The sequence below is a fragment of the Aedes aegypti genome, chromosome 3, assembly GCF_002204515.2.
Source record: "Aedes aegypti strain LVP_AGWG chromosome 3, AaegL5.0 Primary Assembly, whole genome shotgun sequence".
Lineage (NCBI taxonomy): Eukaryota > Metazoa > Arthropoda > Insecta > Diptera > Culicidae > Aedes > Aedes aegypti.
The window spans coordinates 310,796,477-310,816,522 of NC_035109.1; the positions used below are offsets into that span (position 1 = coordinate 310,796,477).

General features: G+C 38.2%; 1 protein-coding gene across 1 annotated transcript in view; it reads right to left on the minus strand.

The window, feature by feature from the left end:
* Positions 1-18,978, minus strand: part of LOC23687966 — a 68,116-nt gene extending 49,138 nt beyond the window's left edge. The window contains exons 1-4 of the mRNA XM_021850808.1: positions 17,881-18,978; positions 2,770-3,603; positions 817-1,297; positions 573-754 (exon numbers count right to left, since the gene is read on the minus strand). Coding sequence (XP_021706500.1) covers positions 573-754; positions 817-1,297; positions 2,770-3,603; positions 17,881-17,987 — 1,604 coding nt within the window. The 5' untranslated portion in view covers positions 17,988-18,978. The remainder of the gene's footprint in view (positions 1-572; positions 755-816; positions 1,298-2,769; positions 3,604-17,880) is intronic.
* Between the last annotated feature and the right edge of the window lie 1,068 nt (positions 18,979-20,046).

The window sequence follows — 20,046 nt, forward strand, 5'->3', positions numbered from 1 at the left end:
TCGTGTCCAGTTTGCATAGTAACCGCACTATCGGTATCGATCATCCGTGTATATGCTGACGTATTCGTTTCAAATTATATCTTTATCGTTTACCGAAAAAAAAAACGAATCCTTTCCCATATCCAAACTAATAGTAAATAACACGTCAATATTTCCCTCCCAATCACAAATTGACCTGCATTCGGATGCAGCCGGCGCCGTCATTGTTTGTTCCAATAATGAGAGAACCAGTAATTACACACTGAAGATGCTACTGATCCTGAGTAGCATCTTTGGGTTCCCTGTGTAAGTATAGCTGCTATAACGGAGTAGAAACTGCGGGCGGTCAATCATGTTTACGCTCATGCTCATACATTAAAAATAGATACTTGTATTGAAATAGTAACCAAGTCTCTAAAAAGAGATCTGGTCTAAACCCAGTATAGATAATAAAATTAAGTGCGCGTTATCTTTAGCCAAGAACCACTCAAATAACGATAAATAATAATAATGCAAGTTGTCAGGCAATCGCTTTTCCCAGATTTCTCGAATGGATGGACACCCTGTTGTTTAGGGAAAAAAAGAATACTCACGACTTCAGGGTACCGGACAGCATCAGCTCCGTCACCAGAACGATGTTCTTCTTCTTGTTGCCAGCAGTCGGCGGCGATTCCCAGTAGTTGTAGAACCGCACAATGTTCGGGTGCTGCAACTTTTTCAACATTTCCGCCTCCTCGCGGAACCGAGCTCGCTCTACTCGGTTCACCTTTTTGTCCTGAGGATCAAAACGACTATCAGTACGTCCTTCGTTTAGTGTATCGAATCTAGGGCACTTACCAACAACTCGCACCACGCCACCGCCACGCCGGTCTGCGTGTCCAATCCGCGGTAAACCGTCTTGAACGAGCCCCGTCCGACTTCCTTGTCGTACTTGAGGAACCGTCCACACGGCGAAATTCCGATCGCTTCGTCCTCGTCGTCCTCCTTCTTCTGCTGTTTGCGCTGCTCTTCGAACTTCTCGTAGTCGAAAATGGGCCCATAGTGCACCAGCTTCTCCTCGGACGGCTTGAACTGCATCGCCAGGTTCTCCGCTTCGCGACTCAGAATCTCGATGTTGTCGTCATAGTTGCGCGGATATTCCGTCTCGATGGTGTCGTTGTCGATGAAGTTCTTCGAGTACGCGACCGCCAGCGTGTTCTCCAGACTCTTGCGAATGAAGCGCAAATTGGTGCGACCCAGCGAGCTGTCCGATTCGCACGAGTCCAGCCGCTTGCGCAGCAGACTTCCCCCGTCCGTGGTGCTAGTTTCCATCGCAGAACTGAAATAGAAGGCGAAATGGCTTAATGAATCTATTCAAAGCAGAATAATGGACTGACAAAAGCTAGAGAGGGCTGGTAGCGGCAAAGTGTCGAAAAAATAGGAACTTTAGAAACCTAATGTCTTAAAAGAGAGACCCTAAATACACTGAATAAGAATCAAAAAGGACCAAGGTCCATGAAATATTACTCTGAGAATCCAACCAGCGGTTAGGGGGGGTCTAAATAAAACCAAACCGCAAACGGAGCCTGTGGAGTACCAGGGCGCCCTTCACAGTATTGTGCCCTTCCTGCGCTACCCGGAGCAATGGTGCAGGTGACCTAGTGTTTCTCCGAGATAATCGGCTGCCCTTCCCCCAATCCTGAGACTAAATAAGTAGGGGATGTTATAATTAGTTAAAATTTTTACCTTTGTGGTTTCACATTATGCGTTTTACACAGTGTATTCTGTGCTTTTCGCCTTTGGCGACTTTTTTTTAAGAAATACCGATCTGGTTTTTTCGCTGCTACTCTTCTTCGTGCAGAAATTGTAAAAAGCTTAATCCTGCCTATTTTAGGTAGTGGGTACGGTTAGGATAGCTCAGATTTAGCATAACAGTAACGATCAGATCTTTACAGATCCATGCAAAATTCTACCATTTACTAATCTGTAGGCTCAGTTTTTACTACTTTCAGTAAACATGAAATGGCAAACTCGCGTACCGTGCCTCGTGCATGCGTGCTCGTATATAGCAAAATCGTTTCTACACTCTTTTCTAGTGAACTAGGAGAGATGTAAGTGCTGTCACAATTTGTGTTTCTGTTGGCGACCTTAACAGGAAATACCATACCATACCATACCGATAGAAAACGATGGAAAGTGGAAAAATATCTTTCAGAAATACTGGTGTACTCTGGGAAACTTTTCAGAGTAATCCCTGCGGAAATTACCAAAGTTAAAAGCGTAGGAGTGCTCAGGGATTTTGAAGACTTTTGTGTGGAAAAGTTCCTCTAAGAATTTTTTGAAGAATAGCTGAAGGGATTTCTGAAAGAATTCTTGGAAGAATTGGTGGAGGAATTTTTGAAGGGGTCTGGAGAAGTCTTTGAGGTATTGCAGAAGAAATCTTTAGACACATCACTGGAAGAGCTTCTGAAGCTTTTCAACGAGAACAAAAAAAAATAGATCTAAAAAACCTGTGAAATAGACGCGTAATAGTCTGAAGATTTCTGGAACCATTAGAATATTCCACCACGATTCATACAAAGGACGAATAACTTTCGGGTTAAAGTCCCGCTCAAACAACAACAACCAGGATTCATCGGAAGAGGGACTTCAGAGATCATTTTGGTCAAAAAAAGATAACCAAGAGATCTTTCATTAAAAATATAGACTTGCCTTAAACTAGAGACCAAGTCTCTAAAAAAGACCTATGTACTACCAGCCCTGGTCCAATAGTATAAGAATTTAACGAAAATGTTATCAATTCATACGTACTTTAGCCGTCTCCTCTCGACAACCGGTCCGGATTCGCTCCTGTGGTTCTCCTCCAGCTCCTCGTCGGCGTGCGGCGGCGGTTCCCCGTCTATCCCGGAATCGTTGGTGAGTGCCTTGGTTCGAGGTTTCGGTTCCACATCGGATAGGTCCGCCTTATCCGTCGGCGGCTCGGCGGGAGGCGGTGGTTCCGACTCCGACATTGGGGAGTTTCTTTTCCTGGGTGACTCCTCCGGGTCTCGGTCGACACTGTCCGACCTTGAGGGGGGAGGATTTGGCTGTGGGCTGATGAGAATGGCCTTCTTCCGAACGGGGGTAGATTCACGCTGTGGGCCTTTGGTTGGGGTTTTCGGTTGCGATTGTCTTCTCTCATCCATCTTGTCATTGTCGTTCTTGCCGTTGTTGTTATTGTTGGAGGCGGCGGCGGCGGCAGAGGTGGAGAGAGGCGGTTTCTTCTCACCCGGCGACCCACGGTTATTGTTGCTTCCGGTCGTAGTCGTCGTCGTCGTTGCTGGCGCTGCTCCTGCTGCTGCTGCGTGGCTACTACTGTCAACCAGTCTTGAGATTATCCCACCCGTGTTTGCTGCAGTGCTTGTTCCGGTGGCTCCTGATGTCCGATGGCGATTAGGGGGATGCCGGCTGTTGTTCGAGTTGGCACCGGAGCCAGTGGTCGGGTTGGCGTTGTTGTTGTTGACGCTGTTCAAATTGGTTGCCGAACTCGACTGAGTACTTGCAGAACGTAGTCTTCGCAGACGGTTGTTGTTGGGATTCGCCGAACTTCGCGTGCTCTGCGGTGTGTCGTGGCTATTTACAGACGGCGCTGGTTGAGCTGAATTGCTGGAAGTAGAGAAGATGGTGGTATCAATTAGTATTAGAAGTGAATAGCATAGCATAGTACTATATAACCAGCGCTTAACTGAGCGCTTAAATTCCTCAAATTAATATTATGGACACAAGAACTTTTAGAATCGTACACAATTATAGACAACTTCTTCTATTTTGCGTTACGTCCCAATTAGAGTAGAGCCTGTATCTCACTTTCGTTATGAATTGACCATTTATGAATGTGTACATAAATCGTGAGGCAAGCGCAAATATACTGTATTCCCTGGGAAGTCAAGGATGCTTCCAACCCGAAAAGATCCTCGACTAGCGGGTTTGGACCCATAACCCTCATCATGCTCCCAGTTAATAGCTGCGGAAGTCCTCACGGAACAATAAGCTAAGAAACAAGCTCTGTCTCATAGGAAATTGGACACTAAGAAGATAAAGGCAAATGAAAACTTTGCCATATTATATTACCCAGAGGTGACAATGATCAATTTTCAAGGTTGTCCCCAAATATATGGCAGCAGCACTGCACTCAACGGAATGGGTATTTACACTCGTGCACCACAACCGGCTGCTAATCAGCCATTATTTTCGCAACACTCGAAGTAGACTTCAAAAAACAAAATCTCAATTCAATCATAGAAACCAAAACCACAAACAGACAGACGTAACATTTAGAACAAATTCCATTATAATCCATCGCCCATCAAACCATCATCATCTGGTGATCTTGTTGTACGTAATCCTGTTTTGTACAACAAGTCCTGCAGATGGAAATTTCTTCACTGTGACGTCTGTTTGTCTGTGCCGAAATCGTGCACATCTAGCATGCATTTGGTTTTATCCAAACGTTAAGTAGGATAATGTTGATTCGCCGCAAATATCATCCTATTTGCAAAGTTTTTCGTTGTTTGCTCAGACTCCCCAGAGGAATATGTCCCCTTCTGTATTGATGGACATTTCTGATTACACACTGATGGAAGTTTGTGTTTTGTTTTTATTTTCATTATTCATACTTTTTTGCACGTTCGTCCTTCGGATGTCACGCGTCACTGCGCTGATGCTTGCCTGCCACCCATCCGACAAACAACCATCCATCCTCCTGACTCCTACAACACAATCGACTCGCAGATATCACATACACACATACACAGATTAATGACTATACCTGTGATTGAACAACGATAAAGTTAGTGGAATCGATTTGCCGCACCGCACTTTGCATTATTAGCTCGATGATCGTGATGACGATGATGATGATGAGTGACGGTGATATCTGCCACATGATTGTTTTGAATTAGTCACTCTCATTATTTGAATAACCGCTGACTAAAAGTATGCTTGTCCTTTGAGCTGGTTTATTCGCTTGGTAGACCAAGCGACGCTTGGGCGCCAAATTTTGGTATAATGTTTATCCTTGGTAATGGCAGTATATTTTATTAATCCATAATCAATCCAACTTCCAGATGGTTTTAAGGGACCTGGTACTCAGGGCATTTCTACAGTATTTGTAACACGGTAAAGATCTACTCTATTATCAAGCAGCCTTCGATTGAACCTTCTAGAATACATCATAAAAACTCGTTTGCTGTAGATAGGCGATAGATAATCTGGGATAACACTTTGTAAGCGGACACTGATTACACGATAGATTTCATTATCTTATTGCTTTCACTCTTGCGGTAACTGTCCTGTTTTCCAGATGCCGACAATCAGCCTCTTCAGGCTCATCTTCATGAGTTCTGCGATAACACCGATTGCTGCCTTTTTGTTTGAAGCTGTTGAGTTCTAACCTTACTTCCCTTACCGCGACAGCTCGTTGATTTTACTGTCCGTTCTACTAATGCAGTGGTTCTCAACCTTTTTAAAGCTGCGGCCCCCTTTGAAGTTCTACAAACAACCTGCGGACCCCCAAAAATGGATGCTTTTGAAATCAATGTTAATGCAAACCTCTCAGAGATCTCACAATGATTTGTCTGACGTAAGTACTTGTCACTTGGAAGGAGTACAAAAAAAACCACGTTCGAAATTCACCATAGATTTGTGATTACGGAGATTGGGGCGTGTAATAAATTGGGGAAGATTTTGAACGTTAATAATTCAGTTTTTTTGTGAACCAACCAGAGTTTGGATATTGATCCGAATTATCCGATCGACCCATGTTCAGAGTGTAACCGTTCATGAATCTTAACAGTTCGTGACACAACGCATTCGAAGAGCCCTTTGAATGCTGGTATTCAATCCCTCTCATGGTACGTGACGAGAAAGCGTTCAAGAGCATTACTTCTCAAAGACGACAACGATATCGAGCCATTCGAGAGATTTTGCTTGAAATTGGTAACAACTTGCATGCTTTCGGGTAATGCAGCCCTAAGCATCTTAATTGTAATCTATTGGTTCATATAAAACCCCTTTGGTCGCAAACATTGTACAGAAAATGAAACATATTTGGTTGGTTGGTTTGACTTTATTAACGAGATTTTTAGCCCTGGGCTAGTTCATCTCGGGACCAACGGCTTTACTTCCCTTCCGATGGAAGTCGTCACTATAACTTTTTACGTCATAAGTGACTATGTCGGGGATGGGATTCGATCCCAGGTCCTCGGCGTGAGAGGCGAGTGTTCTAACCACTACACCAGGTCCGTCCCCATCTGAAACATATTTGCTTAAGTTTCTTGATCAGAATGAGAGAGTGTCAGCGAATGTTACACGTGGTTACACACAGTGATCGGTACCAAACAGAGGATAGTGTGTTTTTTGTGTCTCATTACCTTCCATGAACGTTAAAAGTAATGCGTGTTGTGTGAATGCAGGCGCATTCAAGGAATAAAATTATGGCTCGTGTGACAATGATTGTTAAAATTTCCAAAGCTAAGCAATTTTCGGAATCAACACTAACTTTTTTACTATCAATTGATCAGAAATTTATCTACGCATTGATAGCATTTAGATAGTTTTTAGGAACCTCTATAGTTCATTTAGCTTTCAAGAAATCTTCAAAAAAATTCTGCCAAAGTAAGTCATAACTGCCGGAAATTAGTAATGAGATATTCACAGGAGTTCATTGAAGATTGTCTCGAGTTGTGAATCTGTTGCGAAATTGTCTGAAAAGTTTCACAAGATTCACTCAAGGACTCAATCAGAAATTCAAAATGACCTCGCTAAACAGGGTATCTATTGATAATTTAAGGAATTTTATGATTGGCTTCTCAGGAGTAAGTTATCGGCCGTGGGATGAATTGTTTCAAAATTTCTTCTCCAAGAACTCTCTGAAAACCTTATCACATATCCATCAAGTAATTTCGCAGATATCTACCAATAATCATCACTATTGTGAATGTTTTTTTTTATATCCTGTCGAAAACTCCAGGGAACAAATGAATTTTCCGAATAACTCACCAACAAACTTGCGAAATCATTATTGACTAGGATTAAGCAGCAAATATTTCAAAAATTTCCTATGGATAACTCTAGAAACGATCCCAGTTTCACTTTCAAGCTCACACTGCTGAAACATTGAGCAACTAGATATTAAGGAATAGAATTAGAACGACTGCGTACAGATTAATTAATCCTCGTGTGCAATTATTGATAGAATGACATCAAAACTAGCTTATCAATATTTGCGTAGTTATAAAAGGAAAAATCAGTTATATATCAATAATATTTGATACATCAAATGCTTTCCTGAAACAAACTTAGTATGAGATGTTTTACATTTATTCATCAATCAAGAAAAACGGCACATATTTCTCAATGGCTTCGCGGACCCCCTGAAAAGTTGTCGCGATCCCCTAGGGGTCCGCGGACCACCGGTTGAGAAACCCTGTACTAATGCAACCATTACCTTTGCATACTTGACCTACTATACCATTTAGGTGTTCATGGTAGTGTTACTTCCACCTTTCGGTCACCATCAAAATGTTCCCATTAATATTCCTGCACATTTCGACGAGTTGCATGAAACCTTTGTGAGATGTTCGGAATAAGAATCATGAAAACACCACACATTTCTATTTATTTAAAATTATTCATGTATCAGAAACAAAATCTTCACCCACCATTTGAAAGTTGAGTGTTTTGAAGGCTCGATAACGCGGAAGAATCATTTAGAATGATTTGTTTTATATGCTTTCTGATGAGTTATACTTCATTGAGGCCTTAAGTGTCCGTAATATGAATCAAAACGGTACAACATGAAACAACAACGGTCAGCAGCTCCAACTTTTGGCCAAGAGGAAATTGCCTTCTCAGATGAATTTAGTCTAGTAAAAATAGTGTAAACTTGCTTGAAATTTAAGAATTTTATACTAGTTGGCCCGGCAAACGTTGTAAAGCTATTGCTACCTAGTAGACCGTTTGCTATGAGAGTTCTATACAAAACGACAGTTTTTTTTTCATTTATGAACAAAACTTAAAAAAAAAATCATTCAAATCTTTTTACCAGTTATCAAGCCAACTAGTGACAAAGAAACAACATTCTTTTTTTGATTTATATAGATAGATAGATAAATAGAGATGATAGATCTGCCAGAAATTATGTAAAAAGAAATCACCAAATATCCTTAGTAGACCCCAGGAATTTACAAATGTAAGGGAATTGATATAATAGGGTGCAGAGCTACTTAGGCACTTGCTTAATTCACTTTGGCATGGAGGTTTTTCTCGGTCGAATTGTCGAAACTTTGCAATAAGAAACACTTCAATACGTCGCATATTGCGGCCAAATATGAGCTCAGTAGCTTTCAAAAAACCCTACTGCCGAAGTGAATCAAAACTGACAAGAATAGGATCCGGCTCCCTACTCTGAAACATCTTCATAGTTTCAGATGAAGTACACTGAGTATCTTAAAAAAACTCCTCCTCGTTCAAGAAGGATCTTGACACAATACAATGAAAATCTTGCTGGTCAGATTTATGGTAAGATTCCAACAATGAAGGCTCCAAAAATTCATCAAACCTTCTATTAATTTAAGAGTTAGGTTGTCGGTCTCCTCGGGAACTCCACAAGGTTTTCACAAAATTCAATAGATTTTCTCAAGCATCCTCCAGGGAAATCGCAAGAAATTCTCTGAATGTTTTGAAAAACTTGGTAACGGAATTTTTGAAAGCACTTTAAGGTGAAATAACTCGGAATCCAAAGATAACCGTCACAATGGCCGACTTGTGCCCCTACTCACGTTTTCAAAGGCACTAAACTGGAGAAATTGTGGGCAAACATTTCTGATCTTCTTCATTTAAGCTTTCTGCTTGTGCACAAAATTAAAATAAAAAGTGCACTGTTGTTGGATGCTTTGAAGGTTCAGTGCAATCTAAGAAGTTGAACTCTAAACTGTTTCACCTTAAGGGCCTTGGAAATAATCCGTTTTAAGTCTTATCAGGATGTTGTGGAGGAATTTTATGTGGAACTGACAACACTGAACAATATGCGCAGATAGTGTAGATGTAGAATTTGCAGCAAATAGTATCTGTCGGTGGGAGTTTAAACCTTTGAAAAATTCGGATGTGCGCACTAAAATGTAAGTGAATATGTAATTTAGAATAGTGTTGTAGATTAATAAATATATGAATTTTACAGCATTGAAGCTGCTCAACGAAAAAGCCGCTGTCAATAGGTGTTTCACCCGTAGGTGTCTTCCCCAACATAGGACTCTTCCAGAATCTTAACGTTTGCCTACAATCTACCGAAAAATCTACTCAGCTTCAATTCTTCTCGCGTTACAATTCTGAAGGGCTAATGATCAAATTGTAAACGAGTTTTGATACCATTCGATAGCATCACCCAGCACCAGTGTTGGTAGAATCACACTCAAATCTCAATCATTGAGTTCTTCTGGGAGAACAAACTCATTCCTGATCTGGTTCGCAAAACTCACGAACGAGTTTTTGATTTGCTTACCGTTATGAACAAGATTTTCAAAACGGCCAATAACACAGCGCAACAAAAATAACATTTTTGCGCGTCTCTCTGCATTTTCGATACACAGTTCGAACGAAACGTGTAAATTTCTTAGACATGATATGTGCATTATATGCACATAATTGGAGCGTGGAATATCATGGATGTTTACATGATATGTCATGTAAACTTCAGTTATATGTCACGTAATCTAGCAGGATCCTGAGTGATTACATGACATATTACACATTTTTACATGATTTCAAACTAAAATTTACATGACGTCATGTTTACATCGCATAGATGAAGTTTACATTACGTGTAATCTTCATTATTTTTAACTGTGTAGCCAATACCTCAAAAACTAGACGTGCTATGATATTTTTGAAAAAGGCAATGGAACTAGCAATCGTAAATTAAGTAAATAGCGGTATTTTGGTGCTTCAGGGAAAAACTGTTCCACTGTTTTTTCTCCAAATCATTCATTGGTCCCCTGCTTGATACGGCCAATGACCGGATCTCTTTCCATTGAGAGGGCCTACAATCGGAAAATTTTGCAAACTGCCATTGGCCTTGGAGGAGAGATGGCATGGAGAGATGCCCTTGCTCATTTCTTGTAAACAAAAAGGGCCAAGTCTCGCTTACAAGAATCAAGTTGACCTATAAAACTGTTGCCCCTTTTTTATCTATTCGAACCCTCTGAAAAGTATTTCAATAAAGAAAATCTAAAAGTAGATTGAGTATTGTACCTTTTAGTACCTTTTAGTTTTGATTGCAAATCAAAAAGAGGCCAATCATTTAAACCCATATTTTTTTTCCACATTTTTGGCAGTTGTCAGATTGCTGGTCCTTTTTCCTCTTCTTTGCATTCCGTCCTCACTTCTCAGCTTAGTGTTCAATGAGCACTTCAATAGTTATTAACTGAGAGCTTTCTGTGCCAAAGTTATCATTTTTGCATTCGTATATCGTGTGGCAGGTACTTTAATACCCAGGGAAGTCTAGGAAATTTCCTTAACGAAAAGATCCTGGACCGACCGGCAATGGATTACTGGTCTAGCAGTAAATGAATGGAAATTAAACTAGAGGACAAAACATCAATAAGGTTTCGATACAAACTCCTAAATTCTGAGCTGGAAAACTGTTTCACAGTTATAGCGAAGGTAGCAACTCATCTCGTGCGTAGTTCATCACTTTTTTTTGTCTCTGCAATGAAACTGTTTGTTTGAAACGTTCATTATAGAATTGTGTTATATTCTGCAATAGTGCTAATGAATGATAAATGCTCTTCAAGTTACCTTTTGTTGGATTGTAGAAATGTGTTTATTTGGCAACAAAGTTCCATTCAATTTGTATAGGGTAGATGTACCAATAGTGCAGGTATTAAAAACGATTGAACTTCATATAACCGCCAAAATTCAAGAGGCGGAATTAATGTACATGTTAATGTTGTAACGGGAAGTAACGATAATTGACTTAATCAGAAAAATGATTTCATCGTAATAATCCACGGCATGTCAGTGAAAAATAATACCTCCACTAATTTGTGTTCCTATAGTTGCGGTATCCGTAATAATTAAATTGATTATATTGAGCCTAGGTCAAGGTCAAGAACGCAAAAGTGTCACTCAAGGGCGTATTCCATTATTCTCGCCTGATCAGGGATGTATGCGATCAAGAGATGGAAGTAGAACAAACAGGCAGGTACTGCGCTAAATCTATTATTCACTCTGGGCAATTGTGGACGTGGAAATTGAATTATATTAGGTGATATCTGTTCAGCTGTACAGCACTCGTCTTCCAGCTCTAGACAATAAGTGGACAGAAAAATGATGCACTGAAGGCCCGGCCACAGTAAATGTGTGGATGGAAAGGTTCCGAGTGGAAAAATTCCAGTGCCGAAATATTGAGACTCGCTTGCTTGTCGCATGGATTTGTGGATACACAAAGAAACGAAAAGACGACAGATTATTATTATTAGGGACTGCACGATACTGCGTTGTGCTTTTCACACGCAACCTTTGACAACCTTTTGAAACGAAAGTGGTGTGATGTTTATCAGTCAACTTTACTCATAATTTGCAACGCAACTTTTATAAACTGTAATTGGGGTAATTCGACAATTGTGGAACGATCAAAACTTAGTACCGTCGATGGGGGTGACAATGGGTCTAGGGGGTGAGATCGGGTCATAACGGAAAAATTCATTTATGAAATATTTCAGCTAATAACGCTGATATTACTAAAATTTATAATTCATATGATAGGGAACATATTATAACGCATAATTCATCGCAACATCCATTTTTAGAAATAGTAGTTTTTGTTTACTATATCAATAAACTTTTGTGTTGAAACTAGATAAAATTTACAACATTACATTTCTCCTGTGCAAATTATCACGCATGAACTTTAACCTTTATAGTTATATTAGTGGAAGATTGAAAGTCTTTTCATTACATTTCACACGTATTTTGCGGAATCTGTTTGATTTTTCCACAAAAAAATCATTTTTTTTCAGTACGGTGTCTAAAACATTAAAAATGGGGGTGACATTGGGTCAAGCAAGATCGATAGTAAATAAAATTGCTAGTCCCCTTTTTTGATTTTACGGTGCCGGGTGTTATCTTTTTTCATTAAGATGTGTTTATTCTTTCTAAATACAGCATTTATGAAACATCAAACAAGTCTACTTGAGGATTCCGTGCATTGAATAACAATGCAACGCATTTTGACAACTTCTCAAACCAGCAACTGTGTTTCGTGCGCAGCAACATCGTAAAATTTTATCAAATGGATTTGTTTTTTCGGAATTCAATTATTTATCAGTGTTTGCATATTATAGAAACATTTCACGGAAGTACAAATGAGTTGGATTTAACTATTTGCGAAGGTTTAGAATAATCACTGTTTCAGTACACCTTTGGGGAAACTGAGTAGGCTTTGTGGCAATGGGGATGAGACTTTGAAGACAATTTGAGGGAAAAAACAAGAAAATTTATGTAAACTTGACGATAAATGTTGGATTTACATATTTTTTCTCATAGCTGTTCAATTATTCAGTATAATTATTCTTTTAAGTGGCTTTATCATACTTGCGAAACATCTTAGATATCTTTTCGTCTTGTTTTTCATCAATATTTATCAGCTGTGAATGGTTTTGCAATCATATTCTCAGAAACAAGTTATTCCAATTACACTGACCCAATGTCACCCCCTCTATGGGGTGAGATTGGGTAATTTTTCATTTACTTATGGTGCCGCTGTGAATAAATATTTTTCTTTAATTTTTGAACAGTTGTTATTGTACCATCAAAGTACATACACACCAAATTTGAAGTTAATTGGAGTTAAATTACGATAGTTATTCAATAAATCAATCGTACATAACCATTTTTGACCCATTCTCACCCCCAACGACGGTAATTTATAAAAGGCGAGGAAACATTTCAAGTTTAAAGCGCAAATAACAGGGCTGTTAGCGGCTAGACATCAAAATAATAGTGACTTTAGTGACCAAAATGGTCACGATACTGACCAAATAGTGACTTAAAAGTGAATTCAAAACTACAAGTATTAGTCATAAAAATGAAAATAAATTCTTTCTATGTGCATATTATCCAATCTACATATTGGGTGAATGTAGACTGTAGAGAACTGCAGTAATTTGAAATCTGTCCGGGATAAGATTTGATTGCCATAAGTTGTCAATTAGAGATTTCACTTCTAATATTACTATTTTAAGTTTCTGATTTCAGTCGGAAGAAAACTCGTAATTTATCAAATACATGAACTGCGGAAAACAAACTCGTGGTAGAATTCTTGGTACTTACTGGCCAAAATTCAAATTGATTTTGAAGTAGAGGTACAAAACGAATTACTTGAAACATTTTTTTTAACAAATATGTATAATGAATCGAAGAAAAAATTTCGATTGTAGACAATATTTTGGCGAACTTCTTTAAAAAAAATGGTGGATTTTAGTATATTCTGAAAAAAAAAAACCTTGCAGAATCCAAAATTCAAAAAACAAGCAAGAAACGGAAACTCAGCATACATTTGTGACAAAATTTCTGTAAAATTCAAGTCTTTCTTTCACATAAACAGTAACTCCAGAACACAATTGATTTTTGACTTACTCGAAACCAACCTAGGTGAAAGATAAAATGTGCATAAGTAATCAAAAGATGATTCAATGCGTATTTCAAATATCTTCATTCGAATTGAACGTTTAATACATAAATTATTGAAAACAATCATAGCACTCAATTTGTAACCTCGCGGTTTTTTTGCTCTACGACTCTGATAATTACTCATTTTGAATGCTTAGATTATAAAGCAAACGAATCGTCCTAAAAATATATTTTATTTTATTTGTACAAATGTTTGTTGCTGAAATTAATGAGCAGGACAATTTAACGTTATATCACTGATAAATAATTATTATTGTCCAACAATGTTCAAGCATCCATTATAGAAACGCGTTTTTTTGTATAGAAATAGTTGATTAAAGTCGGAGAAAAAAGTGTATCGAGGGTTAATCAATGAAAAAATATATAGCTTTCTCATGTAATTTCTGAAACTATTTTTAGCAATATTAGTACTCGTTTTTGAAGTCCTGGAAGAGTATCTGCCTAACTCTTTGAATTTTTTGCTTGTTATTCCTAACCTTCTTTGGCTTAGTAGACAAGTTGAATATTCCTTCTATAGCCGCAGATTACTGCATTAAGTTAACTAGTAATTAATTCAGCAGGTCTATCAGGGTGGTCATGATTTTGCCAAAATTAATTCAAATATTTCGGCCAAAAACAATTCAGCCCTAAAGTTCTGTCAAAATGTTATCTGAAACTTTTAAATATTTTTTTTGCATTTTCCGTTGGGAAAGTCTACGGAATATTCATCTGATTTCCTGAAAGTTAGCCAGGAATCACTATCATTCTTGACACTTTGATTTGCAAATCACACTACATTTGTCCTAATAAATACCTATTTCTTGCTGTTTTTGTTTGAAAAGCTGATAAAGCCTTAAATTTCATTATCATTATTTCTTCATTATTCAGGTCACGAAAATAGTGAATATAGAGACAAATTTTCTGAAAAAAGTAACTTCAGTGACTTTTGGTTGCAAATAGTAATTGCTTTGCGATTTGGTCGAAAAGAGGTGACCAAATAAGTCACTAAAAATTGACCGTAAAATAAAAATTTCATTTTCAGACCGACTCTTTGCAGTGTAAAAGAAATCTAGTGCATGTAACAGGTCTCCCATCAAAATTAATCTGATTTTCCTAGACGTATTTTGTTTAAAATTATACTGATTTTGCTAGACGTGAGTATGTAAACATAAAACCCCTACCAAGTAAACTGATGTTTTATGTTTTAGAAATTTATAACTCAAAAACGGGACATTCTATTGAAATGTTGCCTTCAAAAAAATTTCAATAAATTCAAAGGTTGTAGAAAAAGATTATATAATGTTGATTTTTTCAAATATTTGGCGGCATAGCCAAGGACGGTCATAAGCATCAATATATTTTTTTCAATCTTTATTTTTTGCCAATATACAAAACAGGCATACCGCTTTCTATACTGAGAATATGTATTAAGAAGACGTATAATCACATAGATATGGACAAATATGGTATGATATGGAAAATGAAAAATATTCTTTTCGTGTTTCTAACGTAGTTTTACGATGTTTATTCTTCACAGTGTAAATTTTCCTCAAGTTATTTTAAACCTCCCAAAATTTTGATATCTACAGTAAATTTTTTATGAGTCGATGTTCCACGACTCAATATAGAATCATGGAACCATACATAAGAACTAAATTTCATGGTTACGATGGCCCCCACAAAAACCCAGAGTGTCCCTTCAAAATTTTTCAAGTCCCATATTTTTCCCTGTTGCCCAAAACATTATAAAAACTGATTATACATAGATCTTTGGACTTGATATTTTCGTTTTTTTTTATAATAGAATATACTCACATTCGGAGGATTTGACTAACTTGTTTATGAACTATTTTATATTAAAATTTATTAAACACTGTAAACGGTTTGAATTTCTGTAAAATTTTGGACAAAAAGATAAACTTTTTACTGAAATATATAAAAGGTCATCTACTAACTAGAATTCATAGGAAGTTCAGGGAGAGGTAGGTAGAAAGTTTATAAACAAATGTCTGCTCTGTGTATCTTGATTTATACTATATTTCCACAAAAGGGCCAATCCATTACCTTCTAAGAATGCCTTCGGAATTATGCGTCAGACATAGCTCATGGCTGGAAACTCATGATAAATAAAAAAAGAGATGTTTTTAACAGAAATGATATCTTCAAATAATTTTATTGTTCTATGAAGCTGGCATTTGGAAATGGATCCAAAATTGCATTTCCCAAGCATTCTATCAAAAAATTGATCAAGAATCTCGCCAAGAATACCTAAAAAAATCTCGTTTTTTATTTATCCATCAAAGATCTTGCCATGAATTCATGAAAAATCTTGAAAGAAATTAGTTGGGGATGATTAGAAAAATTCGCAGTAAATATGCAAAAATTCATACAAAATCTCATCAGGCGCCTCATAAAAACTTCGTAATAGATCAAGGACTAGTTCAACTGGTAGTCCAGACAAGGTTTCGCCAAGAATCAGATCCCAGATATCCTTCAAACGAAATTCATTCCGTTGGGATTCTAGCAAAGAGCTCATTAAAAATTTGCCATTAATCAAAATGGAATACTAGCAAGCATCTTACCAAGAATCTTTCCAGGAATCCCTAAGTACCGTTCTAAAAACGATTCAAAGATTTTAATCGTTTACTACTCCTCTACCAACTCACTAAAAGTTAGTCATGATACAAAATACAAATGACGGACAATCGTACACCTTCTGAAAAATGTCTAGATTTGCCCATACTGCTTAAAATTGAAACAAACCGGAAGTCTTATGTTTGATATCCGGATATTTCCCGTATTTTTTCCCGTTTTTCCTGGATTTTCCGGATGGATGGACACCCTGAAAATCTCTCCACAAAATGTGTTCCTTAACTCAAAATAAATAATAAAAAACACGATCACCGCCTTCAGCCTTTTTTAGCTACACAAACTGTAACTTAACACTAAACAACGGACAAGCATGCTCCAGTAACACAGCAGAGAAACATTCCTGACGAAAAATTTCAATTGCTGCAACGCGAATCGAATCCACGCTCCATGACGCGATGCGCTTAACTGTCTGACGACACTATCCGCATGGCCACGAAGCCCACAAATGTCCTTGAATCGATGATTCCTTCAATATCTACCCATGGAGGTTTGACTGTATTCATTGAAGGTGAAACATCTCGGAATCCAAAGATGGCCGGCACAATGGCCGACTTGTGCCCCTACTCATGATTTCAAAGGCACTAAACTGGAGAAATAGTTGGCAAACGTTTCTGATCTTCTTATTTTAAGCTTTCTGCTAGTGCATAAAGGCAAAATAAAAAGTGCACTGTTGTTGGATGCTTTCTTCGCGAGATTTGTGCCTTTGAAGTTTGAATGCAATTTTAGAAGTTGATTCCAAACTGTTTCACCTTAACTTGAGTGTCAGTAGGCTGTAAACAATACAGAGCCGATATTCTTTTTTTTGTGTTTCAATGAATCCAAAATGTTGGTTTATCATATTTGTGAAGAATCGAGCCAAGATACTCGTGACAACTCGAGATTAATAATATTTGTTGAAGTACCGTAATCCAGGGGCAAATTGATCACTGGGGCGAATTTGATCAGGTCGGTATTAAAAAACATTTCCTCCCAAAGATGCTGAAGGTTACGTTACGTTGGCACCACAGACATTCCATGTTATCTAGTTTATAGATGCCAACTATTTCATTTTTATTAGGATCAGTTTTGCATAGAAATATTCACACTTTTTGAAAGTGTAAGCAATACAGTTGGATATGTTGGTGCTAAACAAACCACTGATGCTATGCATACATGTCAACTTTGTCTTCACTGAGAATCATGAATCCAAGGTAGATAACATATAAGCATCAGAAAAATATATAAACTTGAACATTATTCATTATTTATAGTTTCTATGGGTGTTGAAAGCCCATATAGAAACTGATATGCCTGTCTTTTCAATATGGGGCTGCACTTGATATATGTTAAATTTTGAATGCATGGTGAAGTACAGATCAAAACAAGAGTTTTGAGAATCACCCATAAAATTCAAACAATTCTCGTGTAACTTTCCAAAAGGACCTATAACATTGAGAGGCTCTCTTTGTTTACTTCGTCTACTTTGTTAACTGAGCTACATTAACCTCTTCTGTTGCATTTTTTGTATGAAATGCTAGAACTTTTCCTTCAGTGTATAATATAACCAAAAACTATTCAACGTACCTTTGGCAATGACAGCAGTTGAGCAGAGCGTGAAGTCGCGGCAACATTTCTACCAAGAAATGAAATCCACAGCATAACATTTGGGTCATGATTCGCGACTCGATCATGAGATTCAAACGAAGTCTTCGAAACAATATCTATAGATGGATAAAATCACACTTCCACAGGAACATCAGGATGCAAAACTGGCACTAGTTCAACTGACCCGTCCCGCTTTGTGGTAGAATTCTTTGCCAAATCGATCGCCAGTCGTTCCGCGAGGATTCATCACCATGCTGCCGGTCCGTTGATTATCACAACCACCAACTGTCGATACTGCCATTCACTTTTTTTTCGATTGTGGCTTTTGGATAGTTCTGAAACTTTCAATACACTGCTCTACTTCGATAGGTTGTATCTTCGAATGAATACTTTCAAGAATTTGTACCATCAACACATAAACCCCTTGTCTGCCACGCGTGTGGAGTGCATCCAACCTTAACTGAAGCGAAACTGAACCGTAAATTCTTGGAATTCCTTCGATTCGAGTCTACGACAACAAACTTTTGGACCTGCTCTCGTTCAAACAGTTTCGATTTATCTGCAAACATTTGCCCCCTCTACGCACTTTATGCTACCGTCGCAAACCTCCGAACATCGACAACAACTATGAGTCATACACGTGTCCGCTTCCACGTAGAAACTTTCTTCTTCGGCTAACTAATCCTATTTTAAGCGAGGATGAGGTGATAAAACCTCATCAGCTGAGGAAGCGGCACTTTCCTTTCTTATCACAAACAACAACACTGAGAAGGACGCTTCGAGCGCCAGGGTTGAGTCACTGAGAGATACTGATACTGAATAGTTCTGACTAAAAGCTCTTGGCACTAAGAAGTGAGGTTTCCGATCGCAACAACAACAACTAACTACGAACCGATCGACCAATGAGCAAGTGTACGTCGAGTACGCGATCTGGCACTGGCGAACAACAAGCAGAGGCCACTGCTAATGACAAAGATCTTTATATTTTTTTTATTTCATTTTTGCGCTAATGAGAACTCAACCGTGACAGGCAGCAGGCAAGCAGCGAGTTGGTCGTTGCAAACCGAGAGAGGTCGCCACTAAATCTACCCCGACTACATACTACGCTGCTATAGCAACAACAACTAAAGCTGCTGGTGCTGGCGCTGCTGTACCTATACCTTCCTCCCAACTCTACATGCAAACCAACTAACCCAATGAGAAGAGAGGATGGTGGTGGTGGGAATACTCAACCGACCGATAAACATGGAAACACAGCCACGATCCGAAGAAAGGTACAGTCGGGGTATTCGATTTGGTTGTTTCTTGTGACAGGCACTCGTCAAACTACACAGTGTTTATCGTGATTCGATCGTCATGACCTTTCAATCTTACTCAGCCTCTCCATCGATGAATGAATCGATACTTCGTTGAGTCGTAGCTTTTTTCGGAAAATAATCGTGATTCGTTCACCGATAAGTGACTCAATTGAGTGATTCGTGAGTGAGTCGACCACCTTCTCAGTGGCGGGCGTCGGTGTTGCACAAAGCTAATAGTCAATTAGTGCGCATCCTACATTTCACCTCGAATTCCGAATAGACTTAGATATTTCAAACACTAGATTTTGTATAGAAAAACAATTTTACTGAAAAATGTAATAACATTTCCAGAGAATTGCAGCCAATCACAATTGAATTTCAATGTCTTCAAAGCTAACTAAACTCCCTTAGTTACAGTTCAGATGAACTAGCCCAGATAAACTTTATTGCGAAATTATTCATTTGTATACTCTTTGGTCGTACTGTTCGGAATTTAAAACAGGAAAAAAAAAACAAAAAACAGGCTTCCCGAGCAGAAGAAAATAACTACTGAATACCAAGCTAAGGTATTCCATACCAGATAATTTCCAATACTTACTTGAGCCTTGCATAAGAGGTACAATACCTCAAATAATACCTTCTGCATATTCTACAAACACCAAGCTGATAATCAGATCAGGTATTGTAATACCTATATAATACGTGACGGATTTTCATACAGAAGTAAAATTTTTCAATAGTAGTTCAATATCTCCAGCAGTCCTCAAAGATCGAATACTCAAAATGAAGTATTTTTATTATTTTAAACATTGTTTTCCAGTACCATTATAATAATAAAATGAGGTAT